Raw genomic sequence first — 22,306 nt, forward strand, 5'->3', positions numbered from 1 at the left:
CTATGGTGTCGCAGTCGCAGCATGTTGCAGTGCGACACCATAGACTGCCATTTAAAAAATTGTCGCTCAACATTGGTGCAAAAAATGTCGCGCAACAAATGTCGTCGTGTAGACCTAGCCTAATACTATGGGACTTAATGATTTAAGTGATCATTTTTCTAAATATATTTCATTAAATCCCCACCCCTTAGAAAAAAAATAAACCTATACTTACCTGACTGTTGTCTTCCGTCTCCCCTGGTTACAGCCACTGCTCTTCTCAGGAATTGTGGTGGCCGCGTGTGCGCAGGCAACTTCTTTTCTTCTCCCGGCCGCGTGCTGTACTGAACATGCACGCTGAGGCCACGCATGCGCTATGGTGATTTCTTCCTGGCCAGTATAGTATAGTATACTTGCTAGGAAGAAGTCACCAGGGCGCATGCGCGGAGTGCGCGTTCAGTACAGCGCCTGGCCGGGAGAAGACCTCAATCAAGATGGAGCCCGCCCCCTGCCGAGTTCCGAAACCAGGAAGTGGACGGCGCACCGGGAGCAGCTAAGTATTAAACGGCGTGTTGAGAATACCCCTTTAATATTTATTTTTACCTACTATGTTTGACCCTTCCAGAAAAGATCATGTTTTTTCGTAGGCATATCCTTAGCTATAAGTGGTTTAAATGCACTTTGAGTGAATTGAGCTATGGTCAATAGATACTACATACTGTAAAGATCTATGCCTAGTTGTGGCACACCATGACTTCAGGTATAGCTCCCTACAGTGTTCTAATGAACTTTTATGCAAATCAACTTTGGATGTTTCATCCAAAGTCGATTCACTCATCCCTACTCTCACAATACCTAGAAAACGATCTTTTTCCTCGCCATTCTGGAGGAGTCTATGGGACTTAAAGATGGCCAAGAACTTTGTTCTGCTGCCACCATCAGTCCCATATACATTGGATGGAGCAACAGGGTGCACATGTTGACTGTCCACTGCTCCATTCAAACTCTGATTACTAGAACAGCGGTCCTGAGCCCTTTGCTCCAGGGGAGTCTGTGGAAGTGACAGAGGTAGCAAAGCTCGCTCTAATAGGTCAGTCATAGATATTAAATGGAATAATGGGGTTCATGCGTAACTATCACTACTTTCATAGTCCTCCAGAATAGAGTGCTCTGCACCCCTGTTGTAGTGAGTGGTGAAAATTATGGTTGCTGGGGCCATACGGATCCTGTTGATAGCTGCTGATTTTTGGAGGATAAGTCATTTAACCCCTTCAGGACACAGCCTAATTTTGCAAATCTGACACGTCACTGTGTGGTAATTTTAAAACTTTCTTATCCAGGTCATTCTGAGATTTTCTAGTCATTGTACTTTATGACAATGATAAAATTGAGTCAAAATATTTCATTTTTATTTATAAAGAAAATGCCAAATTTACCCCAAATTTGGAAAAATTCTAAATTTTCTAAATGTAAATTTTTCTGCTGTTAAAACAGATAGTGATACCTCCTAAAATGGTTATTGCTTTACATTTCCCATACGTCTACTTCATGTTTGGATCATTTTGTAAGACTTTTTTTTTTTTTTTTTTTTTGACGTTAGAATGCTTAGAAATTTTGAAGCAAATCTTCAAATTGTTCTGAATTTCCAAAACCCACCTTTTTAAGGGCCAGTTCAGGTCTGAAGTCAGTGTCACATTGGAAGACCCCCTGATTCACCCCTAGAGTAGAAACTCCAAGAAAAGACCCCATTTTGGAAACTATGGGATAAGGTGTCAGTTTTGTTGGTACTATTTTAGGGTACATATGATTTTGGTTGCTCCTGTATTACACTTTTTGTGAGGCAAGGTAACAAAAATGGCTGTTTTGGCACCATTTTAATTTTATTTATGTTTATCTGGCAGGTTAGATCATGTGGTTTTTATAGAGTAGGTTGTAACGGATGCGACAATACCCAAATTGGTTGGTTTCAGTTTTACATGAAGCATTCTTGAAAGAAAAAAAATATATTTTAGTGTCTCCATATTCTGAAAGCCAGCCTTTCTTTTTTTATTTTAGGGTGCATGTAACTTTTTGATCGCTTGGTATTAACTTTTTGTGATGTAAGGTGACAAAATAACTTTTTTTATGGTGTGATTCATTATTTTTTATTTATTTTTTATAGAGCAGGTTCTTACAGCCGTGGCAATAACTAAGTATACTTTATTTATTTAAGTTCTACACAATAACAGCATTTTTTTAACTAAAAAAAGCTGTTTTAGTGTTCCCATATTGTGAGAACCAAAGTTGTCTTAGGTAGGATCTAATTTATGATGAGATGACACTTATAATTTTGGGGTACGTATGACTTTGTAATCGCTTGGAATTACATTTTTTGTGGTAGTTTGACATTTTTATAGAGCATGCCATTACGGACCCGATAAATAGTGTTATTTTAAACTTTTTTTTTTTTTTTTTTTTTTATATAGATATAGTCGGGGAGGGGGGGGGCTCTATATACTTCAGGGTTATATCCCTGTTTCAATTCAGTAGAATACATTCTGTATTGTACTAAATTGAACGGTCAGCGTCTTAGGCTGGATCTCCTGGGCTTCTGTAGCTGGTAGATCCCGATGCCTGACCGCAGCATGTAAAAGGGTTAATCCTCCAGGATCACTGCATACAGAAATGTCGGCAGATGCAGCAGGGGCCGGGCCCGTGCTGCGCATCGGGCGAGTGCAGCATGCAACATGCACGTGAGGATGCAGTAAGGTACCACATTCCCACATGTACGTGACTTTTGCATGAAGGGGTTAAAGGAAACGTGTCGCCAACAATTTTGTCAGTTAAAACCAGATAGCAACACACCCTTTTTTTTTTTTTTTTTTCTAATCTGATTTTGTATACTGATTTAGAGATTTCTTTATGCCGTTTCTTTAACATGGTTATGGGGGCAGCCATCTTGTCTAAGCTGCTCTTAACAGCATTTAGAAAGCATTAAGCAAATTGCTTTACGGAAGACCCATGGGCTATAGACACAATTGACAGGGTAGGACCTCATTGACTTCTGTGGGAGAGTTTTATAGGCATGCTCTACTTGTGCAGAGGCCATTGTACAGATGGATACAGAATAAATGATTAACTTTGATCCTGTCTTATCTATACACAGGTGATATCGCCTTATTACATGCAGGTTTAGAATTAGGGCTGTATAGGGCTTGCAGGCAGCAGATCGTGCTATCTCGTAGTGATCTGCCGCAGGTAAACCACTGGACAGTATGGGGATGAGCATGGCATAGCGATCGCTTCTCTGCTAGCTTGCGATTTCCAGGAGGGAACGCCTCCTACCTGACAGTCGCTTGCTCAATCAGCCCGTGTAATACAGGCTTAAAGGGGTTCTCTGGGAATTAAGAAAATGCAAATACTTAAAGTAATATTTATTATAAAATATGTTCCCAAATACCTTTTGTTGATTATAATGGCTCATTTTGTCTATGGAGCAATCATTAGGAGAAATGTCCACCTTCCTATTAGCACACACAAAACCTGTCCTAATCTCACACAGCAGGAAACGTTACTTCACAAAACTGAGGTAAAGACCTGCTTCATCCTCCTCTCTGCCCTGCTTGTCAGGGATTATGATCCTGAACACAGATAAGAACTTCAGCTTAATCTCTGTAGGAATGGAGTTTATGAGCAGACATGAAGTACAGAGATGAGGTGGGGATGTGGATAATTAGCAGCAGTACTTGTATGCAATCTCCATTACCTCACATAACCACGGTCTGTCCTCTCTGTACTTCATACCTCCACCGTTCCTACAAAGATGCAGCTGAAGTTCTGTAATCAGGATCATAATCCTTGACAAGCAGGAGAGGAGGGTGAGGCAGCTCTTTACGTCAGTGTTTTGTGCATTAACCTGTGTAAGTCCTCCTTTGTGATTAGGAGAGGTTTTGTGTGTACTTATAAAACTGCGGCCATTTTGTTTCTCCTAATTGCTTTCCAGAGAAACCAGCCATTTTAACTAATGAAAGGTATTTGGGAATATATTTATAATAGAGTAATATTTAAGTATTTTCAGTTTCTTAATTCCCGGAGAACCACTTTAACACACAACTGCCATTATCTACATACATAAAGTAGTGGTGCCTATTAGGCTTAGTGGCCAGTGCGAAAACTGCAAGATTTTATGGTTTTTGACTTTTGTTTAAATGTTTGACATGGAAACTTAAAAATAACCATAAATTCTTTAAATATTGTTAACCATAATAATGTGATTTAACCAATAGGCCACTTTCTTATGGCACAGATTTAATACATAGGCTAGGAGGTATTTGTCCAGTCACTTGACTGTTTGTTTTGTCTTTCAGTTGCACAGAACAGTGAAAAACTCCAAGACAGTCCCTGTGTTTTTGTGCTGTCTCCAAGACAAGTGGACCTAATAAAAAATTCAAGGTACTGGTTTTGTGCAGTTGGTGTGCTGATAACAAAACACTCTAGAACACTAACAATAGTGTCATATAATATGTTATATACTGAGGAATTACACTCCTCATTATTCCTTGCTACAAGACAGAGGTTTCCTTCCGTGTGGTGCCATTGGTGGGCTGGCTTTTGCCTCTTATCCTTGTTGATTTATGTGCATAATCATAAGCAGTAACTTTGAGCGGAACAACCTTAAGACAAGCTGTCAGACCTCCCTGAATGAAAGCATCAGAGGCAAAACTAGTGTTCTCACCAGGTGAACCTGTGCAAATGGCTTTGTCTACTGTGGCTTGGAGCGCCCTTGAGAATCCAGCAAAACCTGCTCTGTTCTGGTCAAGCTAGAGTGCACAGTGGGTCCATTATCCCCAAGAGCTCACATACATCTGTAGTTGGCATTGAGTGTGATGCCCCATGGTGGTAGACACTGAACATACACCCCCGCACCACTGAGGACAGGCCATCAATATTGAACTCCCAGAAAACCTATCCAAGTGTCAGTGCAGTGGATTGGCCTCTTGTGTACGTATATTAAAAGCAGTGAGGAAAAGTTTGCACATTTTTAATATACAACCTCTTCATTTTCTTAAGTTATAATTTTTTAATTTTTTTCAGCCTCCTTTAAACTTTCTCTGTCATGTAAATTTGCATGTGAAGTTGTTGAGCTGACACGCTCTTGTGTGGCTCATGTCTGGGTTTATGTTGGGATGAAACAGTAACCCAACTCTGTCTGCCTTGGTCACAGGAGCTCAGAACTTTACACAGTACTCCATATGTGGTCTGACTAGTGTTTTGTAAAGTAGTAGGACTGTGTTCTCATCATGGGCATCTATGCCCCTTTTGATGCAACCCATTATCTTATTGGCCTTGGCAGACACTGGTTTCTATAGCTTAGTGTACTCTCACACTAGCGGCAAGGAACTCCGGCAGGCTGTTCCGGCGGGTGAACAGCCTGTCGGATCTGTGCTGCCACTAGTGCATGCTTGCCCCTGGACACCGGAGTTTCGGCAGCAGCACGGCAAACATGCAGAGAGGCCCCTACTACAACATGTCAGACAGGGCACTTTTAATGGGGAATTTACTTTTTACATTCTGCATTTCATCTGACAGTGTATTTTTTTCACTGAATACATTGGAGAAAAAAATATTTAATAGCTTTGCTTTCTCCTCATCGCTCTCTGCAACTCCCCCCACATCACTCTGTAAAGGGCAGACACCTTCAGATTTATACTTTTTTACCATTTATATAATTGAAGAACATTTTAGGGTTAGTTTTGCTCTCTTTGGCAATTAATCTCTTGGTCTCTAGTTTCGCTGCTTTTATTTGTCTTTTACATATTCTATTTTTCTCCTTTTTATAGTTCTGGTCATTTATTGCTTTCTTTAAATTTTTATTTATCCACGTTTTTTCTTCTTTTTTCTTTCCCCCCCCCCCCCCCCCCCCCCCTTGTTCCTTAACCTTTTTATTCCCATAAGGTATGTAACTCTCACAATTAGATTTTAGGATGCTTTTAAAAATCCCATTTTCTGTCTGTATTTTTATTTTTGAGGACTTTGTCCCAGTTAAATAGGCCAATAGACTTCGTTACTAGTTGGTATTTTTGTTCCTCCCTGAAGAAACACACTTTTTTTGAAAGACAATTGGAAGGTTATTACTTTATGGTCACTATTTCCCAGGTGTCCCCCAACCTGCACATCTGTTCTGTCAGGTCTATTGGTTAGTACCAAGTCCAGTATGACCATCCCTTTAGTTGGGTCCTGAACCAGTTGGGAAAGGTAATGGTCTTTGGTTATTGCCAAGAACCTGTTTCCTTTATGATATGTACAGGTTTCAGTTTCCCAGTCTATATCTGGGTAGTTGATGTCCCCCATAATAACAACCTCATTTTGATTTGACACCTCTTCTATCTCGTTTAGTAGTAGATTTTCTGTGGACTCTGGTATACTAGGTGGTTTATAATAAACTCATATTAGTATTTTATTGTTTTTCCTCCATGTATTTCTACCCACAGTGACGCCACATGTTCATCTTGGAGATGGCAGTACCCCTTTAAGTGTTCTTGCACAAATAGCAGTAGTATCATGGCTGTAATACACAGCTGGGCTCCTGGTGCAACACCTGTGATCTGAGAATTCTAATTCCAGCAGTTTAACCACTTAGAAGCTGCAGTCAGTAGCACCTGTGACACTTGGGTCTCATACACACGGCCGTTTTCCCACCATGGCTGTATTGCGTTCTGCAATGCACAGGGCACCGGCTGTGTGCACCCCGCATCACGGATGTGGACCCATTCACTTGAATGGGTCTGCAAAACCCTGAGATGCAGTGCGGAAGCACGGATTGGAAACACAACGGAGTGCTTCCGTTGTGTTTATGGCAGTGCCTCCGCACCGCACAAAAGTAGTGCATGCACTACTTTTTTGCTATGCGGATTGCAGACCCTGTTCAAGTGAATGGGTCCGCGATCCGCATGCGGCTGCCCCACCACAATTTGTGGTCCATATCACGTGCCCGGACAGCACACAGTGGGGTGCATGAGCCCTTTAGTAGTTAGAGGAAAGGGGTTTGATCCCAGCACAACATCCCTTTTAGACTCTCCCAGAGTATATCACTGACATAATGCATTGAAATGTAGAAGAATTATGAATATGCGATCGCGCTCATAGAAATTCAAGTTACCAAGAGGGACTTAAAAAGTAAAACTTGAAATAATGATTTTTAAAAATCCCCTAAAATGTTTGAAAAATTACACAATTGTGTAGTTAACCCCATTCTGAGAGTCCTTTCTTTACTTTCCTGACTGAGCCTATTTTAGCAAATAGAACTGTGGTAATAATGTGGTACCCCGACTGTGGAAACTCCCAAAAAGTGACCACATTTTAGAAACTACACCTCTCGAGAATTTTGAGTCGTGTAATGATTGCTTTGACTCCACTATGACTCCACTTTGACTGCAGTAAACAATTATTTTAGTAATCGAGTATTCTAAGGTTTATTTTTACGATTTAATCGAGTACTCTAATGACAAAAAATTAATTGACTGTTTTCCCATTAAAAAAAAAACTGATCAGCCCAAGTGCATCAGTATATGCGGATCTGAAGATCTTTCCCATGTTAGAAATGTCCACTCTTGTCTGCAAAAACAGACAAGAATAGGACATGGTTTCTTTTTTGTGGTGCTGCGGAGCAGAAGTACGGATGCAGACAGAACAGTGTGCTGTCCTCATCTTTTGTGGCCTCATTGAGGCGAATGGGTCCACATCCTATCAGCAAAATTGCGGAATGGACAGAAAAATATGGTTATGTGAATAGTTCCTTAAACTGGAGACCTTTTTCCTGCATAAGGTCATGCATAGTTTCTCATATTAGCCTGTACTATTGATTTATGTAAAGTTGTCTGAAAAGTTTTATTATTCATTTAAGGATAAAATATAATTTTTAGTACTTCTTGATTATATAAATATATATATTTTGTCCTTAGGGATTTACATCCTGGCACCAAATCTGTTCAGGTTGTCTTGAGGTAAGTAATTTCCAGTACTTGGCTTTCTTTTTGTCATTTAAGGTGTCTCCACATTTGTGTGTTAACCTTTCTTTTAGGATTTGTTACACTGACACAAGCTGTCCACAAGAGGATCAGTACCCTCCCAACATTGCTGTAAAGGTCAATCACAACTATTGTTCAGTGCCGGTAAGTAAATTTAATCTTGATCCCATGGTCTTTGATGCTCCCCTAATGTTTCACCTTTTTGTAGCTTCATATTAAAATTATTTTTAAACTTATTTTATTCTTTTAGGGTTACTACCCCTCCAATAAACCTGGTGTTGAACCCAAGAGGCCGTGCCGCCCTATAAATCTTACTAATCTCATGTATCTGTCTTCAGCTAGCAACAGAGTTACGGTCACCTGGGGAAACTATGGCAAGGTAGAAGTCCCTTTGATTCATTTTTCTATGCTGTATAGAGGTCAAACATTGGTGTTATTCAGGGTCTGAGTCCTAAAGTGATCACTAAAGCTAGGGTTTCCTAAGTCTGCAAATGCTGATGCTCAGCACACGTTAAATGTGTCAGAAGATGGCTTTCTAGATGCTTGGTTTAAAGGGGTTATTCCACTAATAACAAGGAAAAATGCTGCCCGCTCTCACGCTGTTTTGTGCAGCAGGCATCCAGGGATCATGACTGCAACAGGCAGTAATGCCAATTGCAGACTTTTAACCTGTCAGATGCCGTGGTTAAATGTGACAGGATCCGGAGGTGCAAAAAGTGTATGAGAAAAGCGATCTGAATACTTGAACTATAAAGTGTGTAAAAAAATAAAAAAAGATATCTATATATATATATATATATATATATATATATATATATATATATATATATATATATATATATATATATATATATATATCTATATATATCTCTAAAGTGATCAAAAAGTTCTTGAAATGCTGTAAAAACACAACCCATAAAACGGTAGCGAAATTGTTTTTGACTATTGGGGCTAGTCCCTATTGCATTGGATGCAGATTGGCACCATATAAAGTTATACTATGCACTTTAGGCTACTTTCACACTGGCGTTTTTGCTGGATCCGTCATGAAAAACGCTTCAGTCTGCATCTGTTCTGAACAGATTTGGTTGTATTCTCTAAAATAGCGTAGACCAATCAGTCTCTAAAACCATTGTAAGTCAATGGGGGACTGTCTTTACTGTCTGAGAAAACGGACCTGCAACCATTGACTTGCATTGTGTCATGACTGATCTGTCTTGCTCTACACCACATTGTGGACAGAAAAACGCAGCTTGCAGTGTTATTCTGTTCGTGATGGAATCGCAGCCAAACAGCCAATTTCGTTCAGTTCAGTTTTGTCCCTATTAACAATGAATGGGGAGAAAACTGAAGCGTTCTCTCCCCCCCCCCAATCCCTATTGAGATCCACTGACTGATCTCAATAGCAGAAAGGGAAAGCGCAGATGTGAAAGTAGCCTTACCCATCCTTGGGATTATGATCTCTAGCTGATGTGGTGTTCCAAATGCTACGTATATGTTTAATTGTAAGTTATTTAATCATGTCTAAATAAAATGAGATTAGATGTGTTTTGGGGGTATATTGTAAGACTGGATTGCGCTCTATTCTGTTTGATGTATTGTGGAGCTATATTTTGTGTGGTAAAGCTGCTGGGAGACTGCATGGCTCACCACAGCTCGGGTGAGTACAATGGGTCCCTGAAACAGCTTGATCGGCAGGGATGGTGGGAGTTTGTGAGCCGTGATGTCAAAATCTGCTTTTATTGGTATCCTTGCGTTACAGGGGTTATAGGAAATTGCATTTATCATGTAGAGAAGGTTAAAGGGAATCTGTTTCATCACAATTTTGGACTAATGGCTACAGTAATACATGCTTAGTACTTCAGATGTAGACTCCTGATCACTATTATTTTTTTCTTGCTCCCCCTGGTTCTACCGCTGTCAGCACTCAAAGCTGCACTGAAATACAGTCCGGACTTGTGTGCACAAGCTCTGAGCGCTGACAGCGGGGAAATGGGGGTCAGAAGGAAAATAAAAACTAGTAATCTGGACTCCATATCTGCAGTACTGCTCATGTATTAATCTAGAAAATGGTCCAAAGTCAGGGTGACAGATTCCCTTTAACCCGTAGAGGACCCGCGCCGTACATGTATGGCGCAACCAGACGTGATGTGAGGACCAGCGCCTTGCATTTCTGGGTGAAAATCGTGGGGGCACCGGAGCGTGATGTCTGCTCTTACTGACAGGCAGCCATGCCGGTTAAGGGTAGCATCGGCTATTTCGGACCCCCATGTGCTTTGTTTGGCTGTTAACCCTTGATGTGTTGCAGAAAAATAAGATTGTCTGCTAAAAATAAATAAATTTGCATTTCATTCCCATTTCTCGTGGGGCACCTAAAGGGTTAACTAAGTTTGTAAAATCAGTTTTGAATATCTTGAGGGGTGTAGTTTCTAAAATGGGGGTGGTTTTAATATGTAAGCTCCAGAAAGGGACTTCATAACTGAACTGGTCCTGAAAAAATTTGAGTTTGGAAATGTTTTGCTTCGAAGCCTTCTAAAATCCCCCAAAAATAAAATGGCATTCACAAAATAATCCAAACATGAAGTAGACCTATATGGAATGTAAAGTAATAACTATTTTTGGAGGTTTTTTTTTACTATCTATTATAAAAGCAGAGAAATTGAAATTTGCTAATTTTTCAAAAAAAAATCCCACATTTTTAAATTTTTATAAATGACATTTTTTTTACTACATTTTACCACTGTCATGAAGTACAATATGTGACGAGAGAACAGTCTCAGAATGGCCTGGATAAGTAAGTGTTTTAACGTTAACAGGTTAATACAAGGCACTTACTATTTATTTCTCAATCACATTATACGCTGCCTATTTCCAGGGATTATGGCCATAGCTGCAGCATAGATATGAGTTGGCCTGGATGTGAGATGCTGCACATGTGTGCCTATGCATGCTTCCACAGTCACGACCACCAAGGAGACTGGCTTTTTTCTTATAGAGTAGGGGTCAGCAACCTTCGGCACTCCAGCTGGTGTGAAACTGCAATTCCCAGTAGGCTCCATTCGTTTCTATGAAAGTTCTGAGAAAAGTAGAGCAAGTATGCATGCTGGTAGTTGTAGTTTCACAACAGCTGAAGTGTCGGTGGTTGCCTACCCCTACTATAGAGTAAAAGCACGGCTGTCGCTGCTGGATTGCAGGGTGGTCATAACCCCTTGTTAGTGTATAATGTAGGGGTGCACCATATGGGAATTTTTTGCGATTAGGGCGCTAGAAATTGTGCTAGAGGTCTGTTTGCTTGGATTTTCCTGTATAAGCCGCTGCCGCCGCCACAGGAGCCCCTGCCGTGACCAGTCACCCAGGTACTGTATTTTTTGCTTTATAAGACGCTCCTGATTAAAAGACGCACCTAGGTTTTTGAGGAGGAAAATTAGAAAAAAAAATTGGAACCAGAAGGTGTGCTTTTGGTGGATTTTGAACTAATGGTGGTCAGTGGGGGCCCTATGAATGCACTGCAGCGAGCCGGTCGGCGCATGACTTCAGTCAGTCGCGCTCTTGCCTCATTAATGAAGTGGGAGAAGCGTGACTGAGCGACCTCAGTCATGCGCCGGCCCACTCACTGCAGTGCATTCATAGTGAGTACAGAGGCTGGTGATTTTATCAATAGGAGAGCTATTGTTTCAGCAGTAAAGACTTTGTATGCAAAGACGGGGGCCCCTCGTGTGTCTGTGGGGGCCCCTCGTGTGTCTGTGGGGGCCCCTCGTGTGTCTGTGGGGGCCCCTCGTGTGTCTGTGGGGGCCCCTCCTGGTCTGTGGGGCCCTCGTGTGTCTGGTGGGCCCCTCGTGGTGTCTGTGGGGGGCCCCCGTGTGTCTGTGGGGGCCCCTCGTGTGTCTGTGGGGCCCCTCGTGTGTCTGTGGGGGCCCTCGTGTGTCTGTGGGGGCCCCCTCGTGTGTCTGTGGGGGCCCTCGTGTGTCTTGGGGGGCCCTCGTGTGTCTGTGGGGGCCCCTCGTGTGTCTGTGGGGGCCCCTCGTGTGTCTGTGGGGGCCCCTCGTGGTCTGTGGGGGCCCTCGTGTGTCTGTGGGGCCCCTCGTGTGTCTGTGGGGGCCCCTCGTGTGTCTGTGGGGGCCCCTCGTGTCGTGTGTCTGTGGGGGCCCCTCGTGTGTCTGTGGGGGCCCCTCGTGTGTCTGTGGGGGCCCCTCGTGTGTCTGTGGGGGCCCCTCGTGTGTCTGTGGGGGCCCCTCGTGTGTCTGTGGGGGCCCCTCGTGTGTCTGTGGGGGCCCCTCGTGTGTCTGTGGGGGCCCCTCGTGTGTCTGTGGGGGCCCCTCGTGTGTCTGTGGGGGCCCCTCGTGTGTCTGTGGGGGCCCCTCGTGTGTCTGTGGGGGCCCCTCGTGTGTCTGTGGGGGCCCCTCGTGTGTCTGTGGGGGCCCCTCGTGTGTCTGTGGGGGCCCCTCGTGTGTCTGTGGGGGCCCCTCGTGTGTCTGTGGGGGCCCCTCGTGTGTCTGTGGGGGCCCCTCGTGTGTCTGTGGGGGCCCCTCGTGTGTCTGTGGGGGGCCCCTCGTGTCTGTGGCCCCTCGTGTGTCTGTGGGGGCCCCTCGTGTGTCTGTGGGGGCCCCTCGTGTGTCTGTGGGGGCCCCTCGTGTGTCTGTGGGGGCCCCTCGTGTGTCTGTGGGGGCCCCTCGTGTGTCTGTGGGGGCCCCTCGTGTGTCTGTGGGGGCCCCTCGTGTGTCTGTGGGGGCCCCTCGTGTGTCTGTGGGGGCCCCTCGTGTGTCTGTGGGGGCCCCTCGTGTGTCTGTGGGGGCCCCTCGTGTGTCTGTGGGGGCCCCTCGTGTGTCTGTGGGGGCCCCTCGTGTGTCTGTGGGGGCCCCTCGTGTGTCTGTGGGGGCCCCTCGTGTGTCTGTGGGGGCCCCTCGTGTGTCTGTGGGGGCCCCTCGTGTGTCTGTGGGGGCCCCTCGTGTGTCTGTGGGGGCCCCTCGTGTGTCCGTCTTTGCATACAAAGTCTTTACTGCTGAAACAATAGCTCTCCTATTGATAAAATCACCAGCCTCTGTACTCACTATGAATGCACTGCAGTGAGCGGGCCGGCGCATGACTGAGGTCGCTCAGTCAGTCACGCTTCTCCCACTTCATTAATGAGGCAAGAGCGCGACTGACTGAAGTCATGCGCCGACCGTCTCTCCGCAGTGCATTCATAGATAGAGGCTGGTGATTTTATCAATAGGAGAGCGATTGCTTCAGCAGTAAAGAAATACTTTGCATACAAAGACAGTCATGTGCGCAGGGCCCACCGTGACTTTTCTCCAGCCCCTCACTGTAACTGATGTATCGCTGGCCGCTATGTTGCATAGAGCGGCTGGCGATACAACAGTGTCAACCATCGCTTTGAGACTCAGTGTGTCTCTTCTTATAAAGCGAAAAATAATCGCAGCATTTATGGGTCGGCCAAATCGCCATATAGCAATCTGTGATTATCGCGATACGATTGCTTTGGCGATATATCGTGTAGGCCTAGCATCTGATTGAAAAATGAATCTACCCAGCAAAGAAGGCAATGTGGATAATACAATAGTACAGGCCTTGTATAAACTTTATCTACATGATAAATGGCATTTGTCTAAATGAGACAACCCCTTTAACCATTTTTTGTTGATACGTTGGTTGGTTTACCTTAAATATATTACTTTTATACAACGATCACTAAGGCCTGGTTTCCATTATTCACCTGTACATACTTTGCTTTCTTGAACAGAGTTATTCTGTGGGCTTGTATTTGGTAAGACAGAGAACCTCATCTGAACTTTTACAACGTTTAAAAACCATCGGTGTGAAACATCCAGAATTGTGCAAGACCCTTGGTAAGAGTTTGATTTGCAAGATAAATCCAAATTCAGTCTTCAATAGCGTCAGTAGTTAAATGAGAATCTTGGTTTAATCAATTAGTGTGGGTTGCCTTTGTCAGTCAGAGGGAGCTGGAGGATATAGCCATATTTCATAGATTAAATATAGAGGCGGAAAATTGTTGGTGACGTCACAAACACTATAACTGAAGGCATGCTTGACGCATTGTAGGTGCCATTCCTTGGTAAATGTTCCACTGTCAAGTGGTAACCAGCCCCACACACCCAAAAAAAATGCAGAAAGAAATGTCAGTAGTCCAACAATTTTTCTTAATCTCTTGCAATCTAACATCAGTGTTGGTGTTTTATCTGTAATTTATTTACATTAATAAAACGTAACACATTTTTACTTTTTTCCTTCAATCTGTGCAGTTAGGGAAAAACTGCGTCTCGACCCAGATAGTGAGATTGCGACCACTGGTGTAAGAGTATCACTTATTTGTCCGGTAAGACAAAATATATAACATGTTTTGAAGCTTTAACAGGCATGGGTGGTTTTTATTTTCATCTTTTTGTCTTCAGAGGCTGTGGTTCTCTCTAGTAACTTCATCTTATGGCACTGTAATATTAAAGGGGTTGGTTGCAATGAGAAAAAGGCAATCTTCCAGCAGAAGAATCACTACTTTAGGCTGATAGGCAGTCACTGGCAGGTCTGCAGCACTAGATAACAGGATATGGACATGATTTTCACTTTCTGTAAAAAATGGCAGACACTATTTAATGTTACTGTAGGCATCAAGAATAAATACCGTTAGTTCTCCAGGACTGAAATATTGTGGACCTATCCACAGCATAGGTTATCAGCATCAGATGTGCAAGAGGCTGAGTCCTGGCACCCAAGCAATCAGCTGTTTGCTGGAGCTCCTGCAGTGCTTTATCCACTGTGTAGTGGCCAGGGGCAGGTTACTGCAACACAGTGGACAGAGCGGTCTCACTCTGGTGCCCTTTTCCAACACCAGAGCTCCTGCAAACAGCTGATCGTCTTGGGTGTTCTGATGTTGATCTGGTATTAATGACTTGTTAAGTTTACAGATATTATGAGGAATGTCTCGCCATGTTCTGCTGAACATGCTGGCCATTCTTTTTGAATCCCACACATGCTTGGTTTTAAATGTTAGTGACACTCAAATTAAAAATCTCAGACTAGCATATAAAGGAGACTTTTGTTCCACACAACATATACTGTGTGAATTTGTGTTCTTCACTTGACCAAGCAGAGGACTAGGACAGAGACTTCATAAGGCTACAGTCACACAACATGGGGGGGTTCCGTTTTTCATGGCTGTTTTGCATCAGTAGGTGCTTCCATTTTCTGCTTGTTTATCCATTTTAAAGAAGATGAATTTCATAGGTCCCAGAGTTCCCTCAGATAGATAGAGAGAGATATATATATATATAGATATAGATATAGATATATATATATATATATATATATATATATATATATATATCTCTATCTATCTGTGTATATATATATATATATATATATATATATATATATATATATATATCTCTATCTATATATATATATATTCCTATCTATATTTCTATATTTCCCTGGCAGTGCCACAGTATCTATCATAGTCTCCATAGTGACTCCAGTGTATATATGTCCCTATAGTGACCCCTCATGGTGGCAATAATAATGTCCAAAAATGTGTTTACATGATACCATGTGCCAACAGTCAAGAAAATAAAACACTTAGTCGGAATATCCTTTTAAAACTGGAGTGTAAAGGCTGCCATTATTATTTTTTTTTTATTTTTTTTAAACCTGGATACATGATGCACGGAGCACAGAGAACATCTAATAGAATGGCTTTGTATTTTCCAGCTTGTAAAGATGCGATTAACTGTACCATGTCGAGCAGAGACCTGCGCTCACCTGCAGTGCTTTGATGCAGTCTTCTATTTACAAATGAATGAAAAGAAACCAACATGGACGTGTCCTGTGTGTGACAAACCTGCTCAATATGATCAACTAATAATTGATGGGTGAGATGTCAATTTTGGCAAAAAAGTTACCTTCCATATTACAGCAGTTGCTTTTAGAAGGACATGTGTTTGTTAACTTGTCACCATTGTGTACAAAAAGCTGTGGCCGGGGACAGTGGATGCACGCATAGGCATGCATGCAAAGCAGCTCCCATCCCAGCTACTTTGTATCTGCTCTGCAGCAGTGTGTAATCAATGGAAAGTGAATTAAAGGGGTTATCAAAACCTGGGAAAACCCACCAATGATGCCCAGGCCCCTCATACAGAGAATACTTACCTGGTCCCAAACACTCCTGCCTCCTTCCAGAGCCCTCCACGGCTGTCGCTGCAACTCAGACGTGCAGATCACAACGTCCGTCAACAGGGGTGGGGTGCAGACATGAGTTTGTACGATTGCAGCGAAATCAAATACAGTTTTATATTACCTCATCCCAAGTCCCATACCTTTTTGTTCTACAGAGCTGTCCATGGGATCCATTTGGTATCATTTGGGGTTACTTTGTACACTTTTGATCGCTGCTTATTCAGTTTTTTGTGGCGAATAAGCAATGATTTTTTTTTTTTTTGTGGGATTTTTTTTTGCATTTTTTTTTTTTTTGGGGGGTTTGTTTTTTACCCTTGAAAATATTTTTCTTTCAAACTTTTCATAACCATTTACTTGTCCCACATGGGTATGAATGCTCTTTTATTTGCTTCTATAATACTCTACTGATTATGCAGTGCAGAGCATTATGCAGACAGTAGCCAGCAGGCTGCACCAGAGCGGCACAGCCTGACGGAAATACACAGTAGGCAGGCCTGGGTCCTTCATTAGGCCCCAGGCTGCTATACCAAGACATCAGTAATCCGCAGTCTGGGAGACTGAGGAATCTCCCTCACTCTAAACCACTTAGATGCTGCAGTTGCTATCAACCATGGCATCTAAGGGGTTAATTGGCCCAGATTATCGCTTCTTCCAGTCAGTGATCCAGCCTAAGGCCCCTTAGTGATCACTGTAAGGGTCCATTCACACGTCCGTTGTTTGTTTCCTGATCTGTGCCGTTTTTTGCGGAACAGATCTGAACCCATTCATTTTCAATGGGTCCTGAAAAAAATCGGACAGCACAATGTCTGATTTATTTTAAATTTTTATTTTTTTTCAGGACCCGTTGAAAATGAATGGGTCCAGATCTGTTCCGCAAAAAACGGAACAGATCAGGAACGAAACAACGGACGTGTGAATGGCATGTTGGCAGTCACTAAGGGGTTAACATTTTTGCAAACATATTCTAAATTGACAACATACAATATCAGTAAATTCCACACATTGGTGTAAAAATAAAATCTACATTATTAAGTCATGCTGACTTTTGTACATGATGGATTTAAAAATTGCACAGCTTGTGACTACTTGCTGGGGTGTCCTGTGTAACCTCCCTTACAGCACTGCTGGAGAAGTATTGCAGGAAAGCAATGTATCTATTATACATTGTAATGCTTGTTTATTTTTTTGTTTTGTATGAGTATGCATAAACACATTATGCCACTGTTACAAAGTGCTAGATAAGAAACACTCCAGTTCGGTGTTTTTTTTTTTTTTTCTTCTTTGTTTTGGCAGTGTGAGAATCAATGAATTAAAAAGGTCTTATACCAGATTATGCTGCAGTTTAGAGACTGCTACAAATATTAGGAATTTGAGCACTTCAGTGATTTTTACATTTTTTTTGTCAGTTTCATAAATCTACCTCAATTGTTTCAGACTTTTGTCAAAGATCCTTAGTGAGTGTAAGGATGCCGATGAAATTGAATTCCTGGTTGATGGGTCTTGGCGTCCTATAAAAGCGGAGAAAGAGAGGAGCAGCAGTCCACTCTGTCCTATTCTTGATTTAGGTATTTGAAACTTCTCTTGCCTTTCCCCATCTTGTACTTGTTTCACAGATCTACTTGGCTTTTTCTCTGTTCAATGAATTTTTCTTTTTTCCAAAAGCAATGCTTCTCCTTTTCTATTTATCAGGCTCTCCGGAAATGACTGCAAAGGTCCCCCCTCCTAGCAGCACCGTATCAACTGAGAATGGAAAGCCTGGCCCAGATGTGGTTGATCTGACACTGGACAGCTCTTCGTCTTCATCGTCCTCCTCTGAAGAAGACGAGGAAGAGGAGGAGGAGGACCGTCCATCACATAAGAGACGCTGCTTTGAAAAAGGACTCTTATCAGCTTGCTGACCCCCCCCCCCCCCCCCCCTCCTGCTTTCTTACACTGAACTTGGACTTAATTGCAAACAGATGCAGCTGGGTGCTGTTATATCCCCTCTTCCTACCAAGACCTGTATGCATCATAGTTTTTGCAATGTCCCCTGTACAATTTAGGAGGCATAGAACATCATGTTGACCTTCAGTGGGCGAATACTGTCTTCATTCCCCCCTTTTTATTTTTATTATTTTTTCTATTTTAATGAAACTTATATTGAAAGTGGGCCCAGGAGACAGACTGAGGGGAGAAACCATTCCATGCCTCCTTATCAACCACTCTCCTTGCCTTTAGAAACACATTTGAAATGCAGACTTTTCCCCCCTTTGCTCTCATGTATGAGCAGTGAAGGGGCACAGTAGTATAGTTAAATATTTGGAACAATTGGATTGTCATTGAAGGGATGTGAATGTTGGTGGGAAAATAAATGCAAAAGATTAATACTGTAAATACCGTATCTATTTAGAGATGAACTTTGACACAGCATTATGGGATTGAAAGAATGGCCGGCTCAATATACGAACATCCTGCAGATATGTGGGAGTGGGGTTTTATTCTTCAGTCTGTTTAGTAATATGCAAAAGCGGGGGCAGGGGGGGCAGATTTTTGTAAGCAACATTGAGGGTGGGAGAGGGATTTACACAATGCTTTCAGTCAAACTACCTCTCTGCTATTCAGGTTTTTGTTTGTGCTAGTTAGGGGAGGGGTAAATGCTGCTCTAGACCTTTCTTTCTCCTCCCCACAATAATCCTCCTTATTACATCCTTCACTCTGCTGCCCCCTCACTCTATACAGTCTGTTCTCATACCATTGGAAAATTTTAAGAAAAACATGCAACAAAAAATGCTATGGAGAGAATTCAAATTATATATATGCACTTGCTAAGGGGTCCATTAGGATAAGGTGTCCTGGCAGTCTTCTTCCTTTCGTAGGGGAATGCATTTGCAGAGTCCCAGCATACTACACATAAGGTGCACACATCATATATTTTCATGTTCTGCCCTCACCAGAGCCTTATTTTTATTATCTTTAGTCATATGTGGGTAGGTGACTAAAATAAAATGGCTTGTGCTTGTCATAATTAATGTGAAATAATCACAGCAGCTCTAGAAATTATCAGGTAATCCCTTTTGGTTGTATATCATGCTGATCATAATATACCGCACACCTGAAAGCTGGAGCTGCATGTGAGCATTCACTAGTGCAAATGAAAGATTCTGTCACCCGGAAATTTGCTGATGAACCAGGCACAATGCCTTGTTGGGCTAACTCAGCCAACTGAAACAACTTTTCACTCAGCAATCCATTGCTTCATTCTGGAGAAAAGGTTCTTTTAATGCATATTAAGTGCACTGAAGGGTGGGTCCAAGCCACTCTGTGCACCCTTGCCCCTTCACATCCCTCTCCTGAATTGGCAGGGGGCGGTATAATGACTATGTAGGAACCTGGCCCTGTCACTCAAAAAGAGGTAGAGGCTGGTAGAGTAAGCAGGAGGAGCAAGGGTGCACAGTGGCTTGAGTCCACCCTTGGTGCACTTAACTGCTCATTTGCATATGAATAAAAGTTCATTTTCTCAATAATGAAGCAAAGGATCACAAAGTTTTTTTTTTTTATTATAATGTTTTGGCTAAGTTAGCCCTACAAGGTATTGTGCCTGATCTATCAGTGACTTTCCTGGTGACACTCCCTTTTAAGTGCGTTATTGTTTGCCAAGAAAGACATTTTGTGTTACAAAATGAGTCTAGTTATACTGGGGTGTTTGTTTGTTTACATGAATTCATTTTTTATTGGCTCAGCTTCCTCTTGGTCCTCAATTTCTTAGTTGCACTTATTTGACGTCCTAGGAATTACAATTGCAGGAGTATCCGGAGAGGATTAAATTGCTTTTCTCCCCCTGTATAATTTTTATTTTTTTTGTGCATATTTACTAGAGGCACTGTCATACATTTAGTAGGTATTCAAATTTCCATGTTACCTGTGTTGCTGGCCAGTGTTTTGAAATACTACCTGAAAATGTTTAACCCCTTTTTTTAAATAATTTTTCAAATGGCAAATCCAGTATAATTTATTGCAGCTTTTCTCAATTTTCAATCTTCTGTAGACATTCAGAATGCTCATTCACTAAACTACTATGGTGTCTATGGAAATATGAATTGCAGCTGCCAAAGTAAAATATTTGACCCTAAATGGAAGGTGTAAATGGTTAATATGCACTTCATCTCATGAAAGGTAGTGATTGTGCCAATAATGTTCATGTCTGAAACAATTTACAATGTGGGCAGTACCCAAACTGAAATGTATAGAGCCAGTGACTTCTCTCCTCCCCTAAAGACACTGGTGTACTTTTTAATCCCTTCCCGCTGCAGAGAGACATACATGACTTATTGCAACTGGTTCAGAATCGGCCACAATGAATTGTTTTATTTTCTTGCTCTAATTTAATTGTTTTTAAACCTTCCTAATCGGTCTCTAGTGTCTGTAAACATATTTTCTTTATGGTTGTTTTTTTTTTTTTTTTTTTTTACATGCTTTGCAAAAATATTTTAGTTTTTTTTTCTTTGTTCCCAAATTTAACAGGAAAACACAGATAGTGTTTGTTACAATAAAAATATTTGCAATTATGCAGTTGCAGAAAGATTTTTATGTATACATTGACATTAGATGGTTATTGCAGACATGTTGGATAATTCAGTGTCTGCTATACTTGATCCAGAGCACAAGAATCCAACTTGTGCCTGTATATTCACTTAGAACGACTAGAACAAAGTAATAAGATGTTCCAGTATGCATGTTTTATGTTTACACTGATTTTATGATACAAAAAGGAGAAACTTTGAAAACTGTTTACTAAGGATTCATTCACATGACCGTGTTTTGTGGTATGCAAACCGCAGATCTGTAAAATACAGATACCGACCGCACAGATGAGAAGCCCTTCTGTGTGCTTCTGCAGCCACACAGCAAAAAATGCCCCCGCCCAATCAGCGACACGTACCAATGTCAGTGTATTAACCCCTTGTACGGGTGACCTTCGCATCTCAATAGTCCCTGCGCTGCAATGACAGGTACCTGATAGCACATAAGGCAGCCCAATGCCTTCCATAGGCGTCATGGCTTGCCTTCTACGGAAGCCTGTGAGATCCAACCCCTTAGGCTCGCAGTCAATGCATTACAATACATGATGTATTGTAATGCATTGCAGAGGAGATCAGACTCCCAGAAGTTATAAAAATAGCACATGATCTAACCTGTCGGGTGAACATTGTAAAAAATAAAAACTGTGGCAAAACCGCTATTTTTTTGTTACCCTGCCTAACAAAAAGTGTAATATAGAGCAACTAAAAATCATATGTACCCTAAGGCTACTTTCACACTAGCGTTTCAATGATAATTTTGAAACAGATCCGTCACGCAAATTAAATAACTGAGGCAAACGGAAACCTTTTAGACTGATCTGTCTGTAAAGCGGATCAGTTTGTCATGTTTTTTGTTTCCTTTTTGGCTTGCGTGTAGATGATCCGTTTTTGAGGAGGCGTGTCTTAAACTGTACACCCATTTTTACAGTGTATTTAAGCTTTGTGTTTTGTGACCATGTTGCCTCACAGCGAGATGGAGATGTCGTGCCCAGAAAAGATGACAACGCTGGTATTGGGTCCACCCGATAACTTCCAAACGGATGACCAGGTGTTTCTTCAAACCATGTATTTGGAGCGTGCTCATCTAGAAAGAAATGTCAACTATATGCGCATGACTGTCGAGAGTTTTGACCAGCTACTGCAACCCTTGCCGTGGCCTGAATGAGGGACAGTTTCGCCGATTTATTTTGTTTATGAAACTGGCGTAGTGAGTTGGCAGGATAATGTTTTAAAATTCTATGGCCTCTTGCACACAAACATATTTTTTTTTTTGTGTTTCCGTGGAGTTCCACTGATTCCGTATCCAGAATAATTCATTTCAATGTTTCTGCAAAAAAAAGAGGAATGTACTCCGTATGCATTCCGTTTCTGTATTTCCGTTCCGCTGAAAGATTGAACTTGTCCTATTAGAACAATCTGTGGCTCCATTCAAGTCAATGGTTCTGCAAAAAAAAAATAACTGAATGAATCTGTAGGTCTTCTGTATCGTTCAGTCTTTGAAAATGTTATGCCTAGCCCAATTTTATTATGTAATTACTGTTTATACATTATTTGTATGCTTCAGTTTGCAATTTG

General features: G+C 42.0%; 1 protein-coding gene across 4 annotated transcripts in view; it reads left to right on the top strand.

Moving 5' to 3' along the window:
- The window catches only part of PIAS4 (protein inhibitor of activated STAT 4), a 95,134-nt gene extending 76,589 nt beyond the window's left edge, over positions 1-18,545 (top strand). For all 4 annotated transcript variants that reach the window (XM_044268460.1, XM_044268450.1, XM_044268477.1 and 1 more), the window contains exons 3-11: positions 4,326-4,410; positions 7,920-7,961; positions 8,039-8,129; positions 8,236-8,364; positions 13,726-13,831; positions 14,246-14,319; positions 15,708-15,868; positions 17,607-17,737; positions 17,862-18,545. In XM_044268460.1, the coding sequence (XP_044124395.1) occupies positions 4,326-4,410; positions 7,920-7,961; positions 8,039-8,129; positions 8,236-8,364; positions 13,726-13,831; positions 14,246-14,319; positions 15,708-15,868; positions 17,607-17,737; positions 17,862-18,070 (1,028 nt within the window). In that variant the 3' untranslated portion in view covers positions 18,071-18,545. The remainder of the gene's footprint in view (positions 1-4,325; positions 4,411-7,919; positions 7,962-8,038; positions 8,130-8,235; positions 8,365-13,725; positions 13,832-14,245; positions 14,320-15,707; positions 15,869-17,606; positions 17,738-17,861) is intronic.
- The last annotated feature ends 3,761 nt before the right edge of the window (positions 18,546-22,306 follow it).

The sequence above is a fragment of the Bufo gargarizans genome, chromosome 1 (assembly GCF_014858855.1).
Source record: "Bufo gargarizans isolate SCDJY-AF-19 chromosome 1, ASM1485885v1, whole genome shotgun sequence".
In the NCBI taxonomy this organism is placed as follows: Eukaryota; Metazoa; Chordata; class Amphibia; order Anura; family Bufonidae; genus Bufo; species Bufo gargarizans.